We start from the raw sequence: 11,511 nt of genomic DNA on the forward strand, positions 1-11,511 counted from the left end.
ACACACACACACACTCACACACACACACACACACACACACACACACGTCTGCAGAGCACCTGCCAAGCGCCAAGCGTTGCACCAGACTTCCATGGCTTCCTCCTCATACTGGTCCTATGAAATAGTTATTATATTTTACTGTGCCGACAAAGAAACCTCAGAGAAGTTGATTTCCAAATCCAGATCTGCCCGATGTCATGACCAACTGTCTCATCTCCACAACGCAGTCCATGCAGAGTCTCACAAGGGTGTAACTGGATGGGCCAGTTGTCCAAGAGGTATAATGCGCAGAGCGCAGGAGGGTCTTTTGGCCAAAAATAGCTTCCCTATATATAGACAACAGTAGGTTTTTTTGCCTCCTAGGACCCGAAGGCCTCAGCCAAGAAAGGGTGGATGACCTGAGGGACGAAAAATACATTTTGTCATTGTCAACTGTTAAGTGAGCCGAGGAATGTCATACTCCTAGGCAGCGCCGTCAGGGTAGGGGTGCAGGGAAGTTGCATTTGAAGGGTGAGAGCCAGTCTGGAGCATGAGGTGGGGCATTGAAAGTGTCACGGGGATGACGAATGCTGGAGAGAACAATGGTGGTAATACAATAATAGACACTAGTGAAGATGCCAACCACATATTGAGTGCCTACTGTATACTCTACATTCAATAAATGTCCCAGGCCCGTTATTTACGGTGGTACCTAATACACTCATCACAACAATCCCCTGGTTTCTTGATTCTAAGGGGCCATCCACTTAATATAAGCTTTTCCTAAGAAAACATGCTTAACACTTACATAATAATATTTTTGTTGTGTTATTATGCTTTGACTAGTGGGATAAAGAAAACGCTTATTCACACCGTAGTCACTCACTCACACACACACGCACACACTCACACACATCCAGAGTTAAGGGTCTTCTGGCTCCTTCCGCTGTGCACGGGAAACTAACTCTTCGTACCCACTCGGGACTTTTTTTCACTTTTTTTTTTGCCCCTTCGAGATCAGTAGTGTAATTTAGAGCACAATGAAGAGCACAGGGTTCCTTCCGATTTCTTATTTTACTAAACTTGTAGTTTTTTCTTCCTTAGTTGCATCAGCTGTCTTTTGACAGACTGAGAAATACTCTTTCATGATGCATGACAAACACACAACCTTTCCTTGCTTTGAAAATCATGTGACCTGTGCTTACGGATCAGCCTAAATCTGCAAGTGTGTCACATTACCGTCCCAGCGTATCCCTTCGTCCGGCGAGGTTGTTATTGTTTTCAGCATTGGTTATAAGATACCTTCCTATTACTTTTTTTTTTTTTTTAACAAATTTAAGTGTGTCTTAGAATTAGCTTATGAAACCGAAGGTTAAAGGTGTTGGAGAGTCTACCTCACATGTCACAGCTGACAGGTGGCATGAGCGGGAACCCAAACCGCCGATCCCATACTTCTCAACATTCGAGGGTGCAGTTCTTTCCCTCCTCTTAAACCCTCTCCAGTCAGGCCTTTCTTCCCACCACTCCTCCAAACCTGCTCTTGCCCAGGCCACCGATGACCTCCGCACAGTCAGATCCACCGGCCAGTCCTTCACTTCCGCAGCACTGACACCATCCCATGGGACGATGTCTTTACCTGACTTCCCGAGGTCTCCTGCGTCAGTCGGAGCCGTCTCAGGTTCCGACTCCCTCTTCACTGTCCTGACCCCACAAACCAGTCCCTAGACTTCTCTTGTCATCCTTCCTTCGCTCCCTCAGGGACCTTCTCCAGCCTCATAGATGGCTTCTCTATGCCAACAACTCCTACGTGAAAGTCTGCAGCTCCCACAACCCTCGCCGACCTACTGCCTACCTCAGCACTCCTTAAGGTCTAAAACCAAACTCCTATTTTTCACCCTGTCTCATTCTAAACGGGCCCCTTCTGTGGTCTTTGCCTCTCAATGAATGGCAACTCACTCCTCCTAGTTGCTGGGATAAAAACCGTGGAGTCATTCTTGACTCTCTCTCTCTCTCTGTGTCCAATCCTTTAGCAAATTCTATCAGCTGGACCTGAAAATTACATCTAAAATTTAATTCAAAGCTACCACCCTGGCCCAGCCAACAAAACTGGACCACCACATCTACCCAGGCCCCCTCGCCACAGCCTCTTCTCCACCCAGCGGCCCAAGGGACCTCCACAGCAGATCAGATCAAAGTGTCTCTGCTTAAAGCCATCAGAGTAACAAGCAGAGCCCTCAGGCCACCAGGCTCTGTGAGGGCTGGGCCGCTACCCCTGACTTCTCCCGCTTTGCGCCCCGTTGTTAACTGGTCTCCAGCCAGCCGGTCTCCTTACTGGTCTTACATGTGCCAAGCACATGCAACCATGGAGACTCAGGGCTTTGCACTTGGGGCTGCTCTGAGCTGCTTCTCTCTCCCCCAGATTTGCACATGATCTGCTCCCTCATTTTCTTGGGAGTCTCTTTAAATGATACCCCAACAGAGAGGCCTTCTTTCTGCTCTCTCGATAAACAAACACCCTCCAGAATTCCATCCTGTGCAGTCTGCTTTATTTCCCTGTAGCACCTCTGTCACTTGAGATGGTACACATTGTTGATTTATGGCCCGGCCACACTGCAGTAATCACGAGCCTGTGAGCACAGGGATGGTAAGTGGCTTAGTCCCTACCGTATCCCCATGCTCAGAACAGAGCCCTCCGGAAGCAGGCCCTCAGTGAACGTGTAGTGAGTTGGGGACAAAGGAAGGATGGAGAGCCTAGTCACAGAGACGGGGCTAAGCTTCTGTTCAGAGACACACACAGGAATGCAGCCCAAAGCGGGTGGTAAACTCCAGCTAAGGCTAAATACCGGCACAAGGCCGATAGTCAACAAGTACCGTAAGGGAAAGCTGAAAAGAACTTTGAAGAGACACATACATTTCCCCACTGCCCAGACCCAGCAATCTGAATGACTCTCTCCAAGTCACCACCGAGGCCTGCAGTGACCGGCCCATCCCAGGCTGACCGCTGCCCTCTGTCTCCTTCCAGGTCCGTGTTCTCCCAGGCTCCGCGAGGCTTTTGCTATGACCGCAGTCCCCTTGTCGAGCCAGGACTGCCCCTCGCTACCACGGCCACACCAGGTCCCTGCCCTGCCCCGCCTGTGCCCAGCCCCGCGTCACCATGGGCAGTGTCAGCAGCCTCATCTCCGGCCACGGCTTCCACAGCAAGCACTGCCGGGCATCGCAGTACAAGCTGCGCAAGTCCTCCCACCTCAAGAAGCTCAACCGCTGCTCGGACGGGCTGCTCAGGTTCGGCTTCTCCCAGGACTCGGGGCATGGCAAGTCCAGCTCCAAGATGGGAAAGAGTGAAGACTTCTTCTACATCAAGGTCAGCCAGAAGGCTCGGGGCTCCCATCACCCCGATTACACTGCGCTGTCCAGTGGGGACTTAGTGGGCCAGGCCGGGGTGGACTTTGGCCCGTCCACCCCACCCAAGCTCATGCCCTTCTCCAATCAGCTGGAAATGGTAAGTGGGGGCAGCGGGGGGGGCGTCTCTGGTAAGGGCAGGGGGGTTGGGACGGCAGGAGAGAGCAATTGAGGGGTGGCGAGCTCAGGGCAGGAAGGGGCAGCAGTGGCCGTCTAAGTGTTTAGATCTCCAAGAGGCCAGAGTGGCATGGTGAGGGCAGACGTGCTCTCAGCCCGCGTGGAGATCAAAGGTTAGATGGGGAAGCGAAGGTTGGTCAGTCCCCTTCTCCAGAAGTCTCGGGTGAGCCCTTAAGCAGAGAGAAAAGGGGAAATGAAAGGCTTTCTGAGCGTCCCTGGGGTGGCACCGGATTGTCAAGGCGGGACCAGCAGCAGCATTTTCGAGTGCACGGGTAGGAGAGGGAGCTCTGTTACCGTCTGGAAGAGCAGACAGAGTCCGCATGGAGAGCTGGCAGCTTCTGCTAATGGAGCCGTGGAGCTGGGCCTTCCCCTCATCTGCTGCCTGGTAGTGCTGCGGCTCCTCTTTCAAGCTGGGCCTGATGAGGGCTGTGAGTTTCTTACCATCGTCTTTAGCAGAAATTAGGAATCCAGCCCTCATGGCTGGCTCGAGCTCCCGTGGGAACCCCGAGGATGCTGCCCCTGGTCAACCCCCGCCCACCCCCCCCCCCCCAGCTTTGACGGACCAGGAAGCAGCTCCTCGTGGTTGCATAGATCCTTAATCTTTTCAAACTAAAGGGCTTATAATAATCTACAAAGTACTCTACCTATGACGATGACAATTTTAAGAACAGGGTTGTTACGTCAAGGGATCCTTCCAAGCCTTCGAGGAGGCCACGGTGGTGTCCTCGCTCCTGGCCTACCGGAAGGGGCAGTGGAGGTGACAAAGGGTCAGATTCTACAGGGACGCCATGCTTGCCCAGTCCAGTGCCCCTGCCTGCACTACACAGGTGCAGAGCCAGAGCTGTCCATCACCTCGGGAGGCTGGGACGAGGCTCGGGGGAGGCTGTGAGGAAGCTGGGATGAGGCCGAGACGAGACTGGGATGAGCTGGTGACAGGTGGCAGTTCATGGGTGATCATTAAGAACATCCCCCAGGTGCAGAGGAAATTCTCCTATTGAGAGATTCGGCAGCTTCAGAGCACCAGGCGAGGTCGCCTATGGCCACGACCAGGAAGGGTGCCTCGTGGCCGGCGGGAGGGGAACATGCGGGGTCAGTGTGGCTCTTTCCTCCCCAGGGCTCGGAGAAGGGTGCGGCGAGGCCCACGGCCTTCAAGCCTGTGCTGCCTCGGTCAGGGGCCATCCTGCACTCCTCCCCCGACAGCGCCAGCCACCAGCTGCACCCTGCCCCTCCGGACAAGCCCAGGGAGCAGGAGCTGAAGCCCGGCCTGTGCTCCGGGGCGCTGTCTGACTCTGGCCGCAACTCCATGTCCAGCCTGCCCACACACAGCACCAGCAGCAGCTACCAGCTGGACCCGCTGGTCACAGCCGTGGGGCCCGCCAGCCGTTTTGGGGGCTCGGCCCACAACATCACCCAGGGCATCCTCCTCCAGGACAGCAACATGATGAGCCTGAAGGCGCTGTCCTTCTCCGATGGGGGCAGCAAGCTGGCGCACCCGAGCAAGGCGGACAGGGGCTCCTCGTGCGTCCGCTCACCCATCCCCACGGACGAGGGCGCCATCCAGGAGCTCGAGCAGAAGCTGCTGGAGAGGGAAGGCGAGCTTCAGAGGCTGCGACGCAGCTTCGAGGAGAAGGAGCCGGCCTCCGGCCAGGCCTACGAGGAGCGGCAGTGGCGCGGCAAGGAGGAGCCCGAGGGCCCGGAGCAGAAGTGCGGCGGCAAGCCCAAGCCAGCCTCGCAGAAGCGCCAGCGCACGCAGCAGGCGCTCCACCTGCAGGTGCTCCAGCTCCTGCAAGAGAAGCGGCAGCTCCGGCAGGAGCTCGAGAGCCTCATGAAGGAGCAGGACCTGCTGGAGACCAGGCTGCGGTCCTACGAGAAGGAGAAGACCAGCTTCGGCCCCGCGCTGGAGGAGACCCAGTGGGAGGTGAGGCGGAGGGCTGGGGGGTGGGGAGGCAGTGTTTGGCCGGGCCCTGCCCCTCCTCCAGGTTCTGGCCAGCGGTGTGCGGACGCGAACTGCCCCAGCACGCTGGGCCAAAGGACCAGCTTTATGACCCAAAGGAGGGGCCCCTGGTGACCATGGCAGGGACACGCGTAGTCCGTGTTCTCACCCTCTCCCGATCTCAGTGCCTGGCGGCACCCCCAGAACTGAATTCACTAACCACGTCGCGGACTGGGAAGCTGGAGCCATGAGTCATGAGGCCTACCTGGGTGTCTGAGGGCCAGGGCACTTCATCCCCTCACAGGATGCTCAAGAGAAGCACAGCCTGAGTTTAGGCTGGTCCAAGAGCCCAGGGAGAGCGAGTTACTTTTGAGGGGCAGGCCCCCAGATCCTAGAGAGAGTGACCCCACTTGTGGCAGGTCTCAGTGACAGAAGGGGCCACTCCCCATGGAAAGAGTCAGTGGGGCTTCTGTTTGGTGTCCGAGATGGACCCGAAGAGAGAGCAAAGGGCCCACACACACACGCGTACGCATGCATGCGCTCAGCTGGAAGCGAGGCGTGCGCTCCCCGCCTTGCTGGAGACCCGGCTCACCGCCTGCCCTGCCACCTGAGAGCAACTCTTCTCACTGGGAGGCCTAGGAGGCGGCTCAGGGCAGGTGGGGGCAAGTACACGGCAGCTCTGCTGTTCACCCCAGGCAGACTCGCCCCTGGGAAGGGGCCAAGGGGTCACTGTGTCTGGTGAGACCAGCGCCGCCACCACCCCCAGAGCACAGGCGTCTGTTCGCACTGGAGCTTCCCGTGCGTATCCTGGAAATGAGAGTGTCAGTGTTCCCAGGAATGGAGGGAAAAGGCCCTTTCCGGAGAAGACACGGGTGGGGACTGGGCAGGTGAGAAGGGAGAGTCACTTCCTGTTTGCCAGGTTCCCCGGAGTGGAAAGGACAGGAGCCATCGGGGCAGTGTCTTTCCTCCTCCCCATCGACGTTGGCACAGCGGACCCTACCCCAGCCTTTGTTTCTCAGCCAGGGCTCGGGGACACTTTGGGGTACCTCAGAAACATGAGCGCGTGCTGGCATTAGGCATCCATCCTTGTTGGTCCAATCTGGAACTGAGCTGGACATTGCTCTGACCTCATTCCCAGCTCGTCCAGTCAAGCTATATAGTAAAATACTAAATAACAAATTAAACGTTTGTAATAACAGATATATTCAGATACATTTATAATAATAATAATAATTTATAGAGTGTTTGTTAAGTGCCAGGCCCTGATTCTCTCATCTAATCCTTACATGAAGTAGGCACGGTCACTAATCCTCAATTTACAGTTAAGGAAACTGAGGCACAGAGAGATTGTGATAGCACATGATTTACCCAAGGTCACCACAAAGTAAGTATCAGAACCAGGACTTGATCTTGGCAGTGTGGCCCCAGAGGTCACATTTTTAATCACGACACTATGTTGCCACTGTGGGAACAGTCACCCGGGTCATGAACGGTCGAGTCAGAGTCCTAAGCCAGGCCCCTGCGTCAGCCAGGACCGTGCCCTTGCCTCCGTGAAACAAATACAGGCTTGAGCTTGGGAAGCCATCCTTGCCCCGTGGTGGGAGGGGGCGTGGCGCAGTGTTCTTAGGGGGCTCACGACAGCAAGCGGGGTTCCACTGTGAGAGGAAAGTGAGGGGGCATCAAGGTGGCTTGGTGGCTTTCCGACTTCCTCCTGGCCTCGTTCCACCAGCTTTCCCAGAGCAGCTGGGGACACTGACACACAGCCAGACTGGCCTTGGTCTTCTGAGCCACCCACGACCCCATACGGCCAAGACCCAGAGATGCGTGGGTCTGAGCATCTTGGTTTTGTTTGTGGTCCTCGGACATCTTTTGATAGGGAACAGGAGTAGAATGGTGGAGGCCTGGGGGGCAGAGAGAACACGGTAGGTAGCCCATCGTTCGGCAGGCGGGGGTCGTGTCTCTGACCCAGGCCCAGGCGGGGCGGGCGCGTGGCTGGTCCTCATTCCATTAGGAGAGGGGAGCTGGGTGTGTGCAGGGGTGAGGTCAGAGGGTGTGTGCATAAACACAGGTGACAGAGACGTGGCAGATACAGAAATCGACACCGCCGATATTCATTGTGGGTGACGGAGCTGCCCGCAGTGGGCAGATGAGACCGCTGACCACTGACTGACACGCAGCCATAGACTTGGGTCTAGATCGAGATTTCGACTCTGACTTGGGGGTGAGACAGGCATGTGGACCAAAGAAGCCAAACTGCAGAATGGAAGGAGCCTCCAGGAGCGGCTTGGCCTCGGGGGCCACCCAGACCGCCATGCTTGGGAACCCTCTGGAGGCTCCGTGTCAGGACAGTTCCATTCCGTGAGGCAGTGACGAGGTCCCTTGCCTTGGGCGAGGCCCTCTCACCTCTTGGCACTCTCTCTTCTCCCCAACCCCGACCCTCGGCAGGTGTGCCAGAAGTCAGGCGAGATCTCTCTCCTGAAGCAGCAGCTGAAGGAGTCCCAGATGGAGGTCAATGCCAAGGCCAGCGAGATCCTCAGTCTGAAGGCGCAGCTGAAGGACACGCGGGGCAAGCTGGAAGGCATGGAGCTGAAGACGCAGGATTTGGAGGGCGCTCTGCGCACCAAGGGCCTGGAGCTGGAGGTCTGTGAGAACGAGCTGCAGCGGAAGAAGAACGAGTCGGAGCTGCTGCGGGAGAAGGTGAACCTGCTGGAGCAGGAGCTGCTGGAGCTGCGGGCCCAGGCCGCCCTGCAGCGGGAGGGCGCCGCCCGGGGGCTGGGGCTGGGCGCTGGGCCCGGGCCCGCCTTCGCCGAGGACATCCCGGCCCTGCAGCGGGAGCTGGAGCGGCTGCGGGCCGAGCTGAAGGAGGAGCGGCAAGGCCACGACCAGATGTCTTCGGGCTTCCAGCACGAGCGGCTAGTGTGGAAGGAGGAGAAGGAGAAGGTGATCCAGTACCAGAAGCAGCTGCAGCAGAGCTACCTGGCCATGTTCCAGCGGAACCAGCGCCTGGAGAAGGCCCTGCAGCAGCTGGCCCACGGGGACGGTGCAGGGGAGCCCCTGGAGATTGCCCTCGAAGGGGCTGACATCCCGTACGAGGACATCATAGCCACGGAGATCTGAGGGGCCTCCTGGGAGGGGGAGAGCTGGGACCTGGCACAGCGAGGCAGGGCAGCTGAGCCTGTCCAGGAGGGCTCCGCTCCCCTCTCCCCTGCTCAGTAACTTGGCTTCTCTGGGCCCGAGGGGCACAGACCTGGGGTCCTCAAGGGGAGGGAGGCGTGGAGGGGAGGGGAGGGACTGCCACACGGCCTCGCCTCCCCTTTCCCACGGTCCAGCCCTCACCATTCTGGAGCCCTCCAGACCTCTAGCTTTCCCAACGGATGGGCCCAGGGGTCTCCGTCATTTGGTTAAGGGCTCCCCAAACCTTGGCCTTTGTTCAAATCCTTAGAGATACCCTCCCCCGAGGATGGGGGGCAGCTGCTGTGAAGACCAGTGGCCACCTCTCTTCCGGCCTCTCGTCCCAGAACTTTTCTCCCCCAGATACACAGGGATGCCTTGGGAATCGAAAGAAGCCATTTGTGACCAGAGTCCTTGTAACTCGACCTGGTCATAACCCAAGCTCTTCCTCCGGCTTCGGAGGTGTGAGGGTTGGAGAGGGGTGTGGAGAACTTGGCTTAGCAACATCAGCCCTGTCCACACCGCGTTGAGTCACAGAAAGGGGCAGGGGCTGGGGGAAAGCTGAGGTGGGGGGTGGCCCAGGAGAGTCTACTCAGCAAGGACAGAGGGGGCAGAGGGAGAAGCAGGTGTCAGGGCCAGAGACTGCTGGGCCTGCTAACTGGAGCCGAGCAGCCTGGGGCAGCTGGTGGCCTTTAGCCTCAGCGACCACTCTTCTTAAAGCCATAGATACTGAGGACCTGGGCGAGTGCTGGAAAGGAAGACTGAAGGCACATGGCAGAGGCGGGTGTGGCTTTCCAGTTGTCCCAGGGGGAGCATCCACGTAGTTCATGGTGGGGGCTGGCAGCGGGGCCTCCCCACATGGTTCCAGTTGGCCGGAAGCTACTCCGAACTCATTTTCTTCCCAAGAATCAAGCTTTGCTGGATCCACAATAACCGATGTCCACTAAGGGGTGGTCGGGGCAGCAGCGTCTCTCCCCTCGCGCATCTCTAGTGCGCAGTTCAGACAAGAGTTTTGTCAGGTCATGAGGGGTCCCCAGCGTGCCGATGGCCGGAGCCCCAGGCAGGGAGCGAGAGGTGCAAACACAGCCTTACGAACAGGCCTCCCTCTGCCCTGAGCCCCAAAGAGCCGGACTGTTAAGAAGCCAGAGGCTGCAGCTGCTGGGCACTGACCAGTGCCCGGGGAGGCCGGGATTTCGCTTCTGAAGATGTGAAGAGCTGAGGGAGGACAGAAAGGTAGAGCTTCTCATTCGCTTATTTCAGGAAATTTTCTTTTTTTCTTCTTTCTTCTTTTTTTCCTTTCTTGTCTTTTCAGAAGCAAGCCAGATCTAGCAGGCAGCCAGGCTGTTCCATGTTCTATTTTTGACTGTAGCCACAGCTGCTGTTCTTAGGACAGCCGGCGCTCCTGGCTGCCTGTGCCTCGCGCCTGCCCGCTGGGGGCGCTGCTGTGGCCAAGGAGCTGAGAATGTCTGGGCACCGAACCCTGTCTGCCTCCCTGACCTCTGCCCTTCAGCTGTAGGCCCCAGGGTGGGAGCAGGGCTGCTCCTCTCCCTGCCCCCACCCCTCCAGGGCCCACTGTGTTCTTTCCCTAAGTCTGGGCTGAGGGCAGGGCCACCTTGTCTTTGGTCCGGTCCCCAGGGTTAAGCTGTGCCTGCCCTGCTGCCTTCCATGACAGAGGAGCATTTATGGAATGTGAAGCCATGTCTCTTAGTCATAGGCTAGATTTAAACCTGGAATCCAGAGGCCGAGAGGCCCCTCCCTACTCGGCGGCAGTGCCCTCCACTGAGCACAGTGCAGACCCCTAAGTCAAAGATGTCCCACTCCCTGTGCCATGGCCCTCGGTCCCTCTACTTCCACCAGCCTGTGCCTTGTTTAAGTCCTTCCTCCCAGTGAGACTTCCCTGCAGGACAGAGAAAGGGGCTGTTGCTCCCTCCCCAGGCTGGAGACACCCCAAAACCCCTCCCAAACAGAAGCCCCTCGCCGAGAAGAGGTGGGTGCTAACTGTGCTGTGACCCTGCCCCCGTACCCACATCCTTGCCCCATCCGACCCATAGATGCCCTCCCTGGGCTGCCACCAGCCCGAGACCCCACTGTGGCCCGCGGTGGCACCAGAGTGCATCAGTGTCCTGTAACATAGCGACCTCGCCACCGTGTGGTTTTTCTTCCCTTCCCTGTGGATAAACATCCTTTCTCCTCCTGAACCAGGCCAGACGCAGCCTCTCCAGAAGGAGGCTCTGAACAGCAGAGGCTGAGCAGGGACTGGGGAGGTCAGCCAGCGCGGGCCTCGGAGCAGGCGGCCTGGCTGGGGACCAGCGTGAACTCACTGTCCTTCCCTCTGAACACTCCTGCTGGCATGCTTGCTCACTCAGTCAGACCCGCCCCCTCTGCTCCCCAAAGGATGCCTGACCTGAAAACGCTCCAGCTGTCTGCAAAGAAAGAGCAGCATCCGGCACCACCTCACCAAGGAGGGGTGCTGCCTCTGGGACTTAGGAAGACCAGACTCTCATGGGGCGTCCACTGTGGGTCTCTCCTCTGGCTGCTGTGTAATTCAGGTGACTCCTGCTGGGCACACTCAGCCCCTATGAGCACCGAGCTCTAGGGGGACTGAGGGCCGTCTCTCCCTGAGAAGCACCTACTGAGCCTCCGCCCCTGCCCTGCTCTCGTTCAGCCCAGCTGGGGCTGCTGTTGGGTCAGAGGGCTGCACACGGCTGAGCCAGGCTGGAGCAGCAGCTTTGGAAGAGGGAGTTTCCTGAGGGCTCTGAAGGTTCGAGCAGAAGCCATGTGCCCTGTGCAGGGGATGCTCCCCTCATAGCCAGTGCGGTTGGTCCGAGCGGTGTCTGCAGGCGGAGCCAGAA

At 57.8% G+C, this 11,511-nt stretch overlaps 1 protein-coding gene across 6 annotated transcripts in view; it reads left to right on the plus strand.

The window, feature by feature from the left end:
* Positions 1–11,496, plus strand: part of LZTS1 (leucine zipper tumor suppressor 1) — a 55,751-nt gene extending 44,255 nt beyond the window's left edge. For 4 of the 6 annotated variants that reach the window (XM_023534524.1, XM_011366691.2, XM_023534526.1 and 1 more), the window contains 3 exons: positions 3,002–3,478; positions 4,670–5,473; positions 7,934–11,496. In XM_023534524.1, the coding sequence (XP_023390292.1) occupies positions 3,134–3,478; positions 4,670–5,473; positions 7,934–8,605 (1,821 nt within the window). In that variant the 5' untranslated portion in view covers positions 3,002–3,133 and the 3' untranslated portion in view covers positions 8,606–11,496. Of the gene's footprint in view, positions 1–3,001; positions 3,479–4,669; positions 5,474–7,933 lie in introns of those variants that run through there. The other 2 variants (XR_002781986.1, XM_023534527.1) reach the window with 2 other exon arrangements.
* Positions 11,497–11,511: the final 15 nt, after the last annotated feature.

This window comes from Pteropus vampyrus, unplaced genomic scaffold, assembly GCF_000151845.1.
Source record: "Pteropus vampyrus isolate Shadow unplaced genomic scaffold, Pvam_2.0 Scaffold126, whole genome shotgun sequence".
In the NCBI taxonomy this organism is placed as follows: Eukaryota; Metazoa; Chordata; class Mammalia; order Chiroptera; family Pteropodidae; genus Pteropus; species Pteropus vampyrus.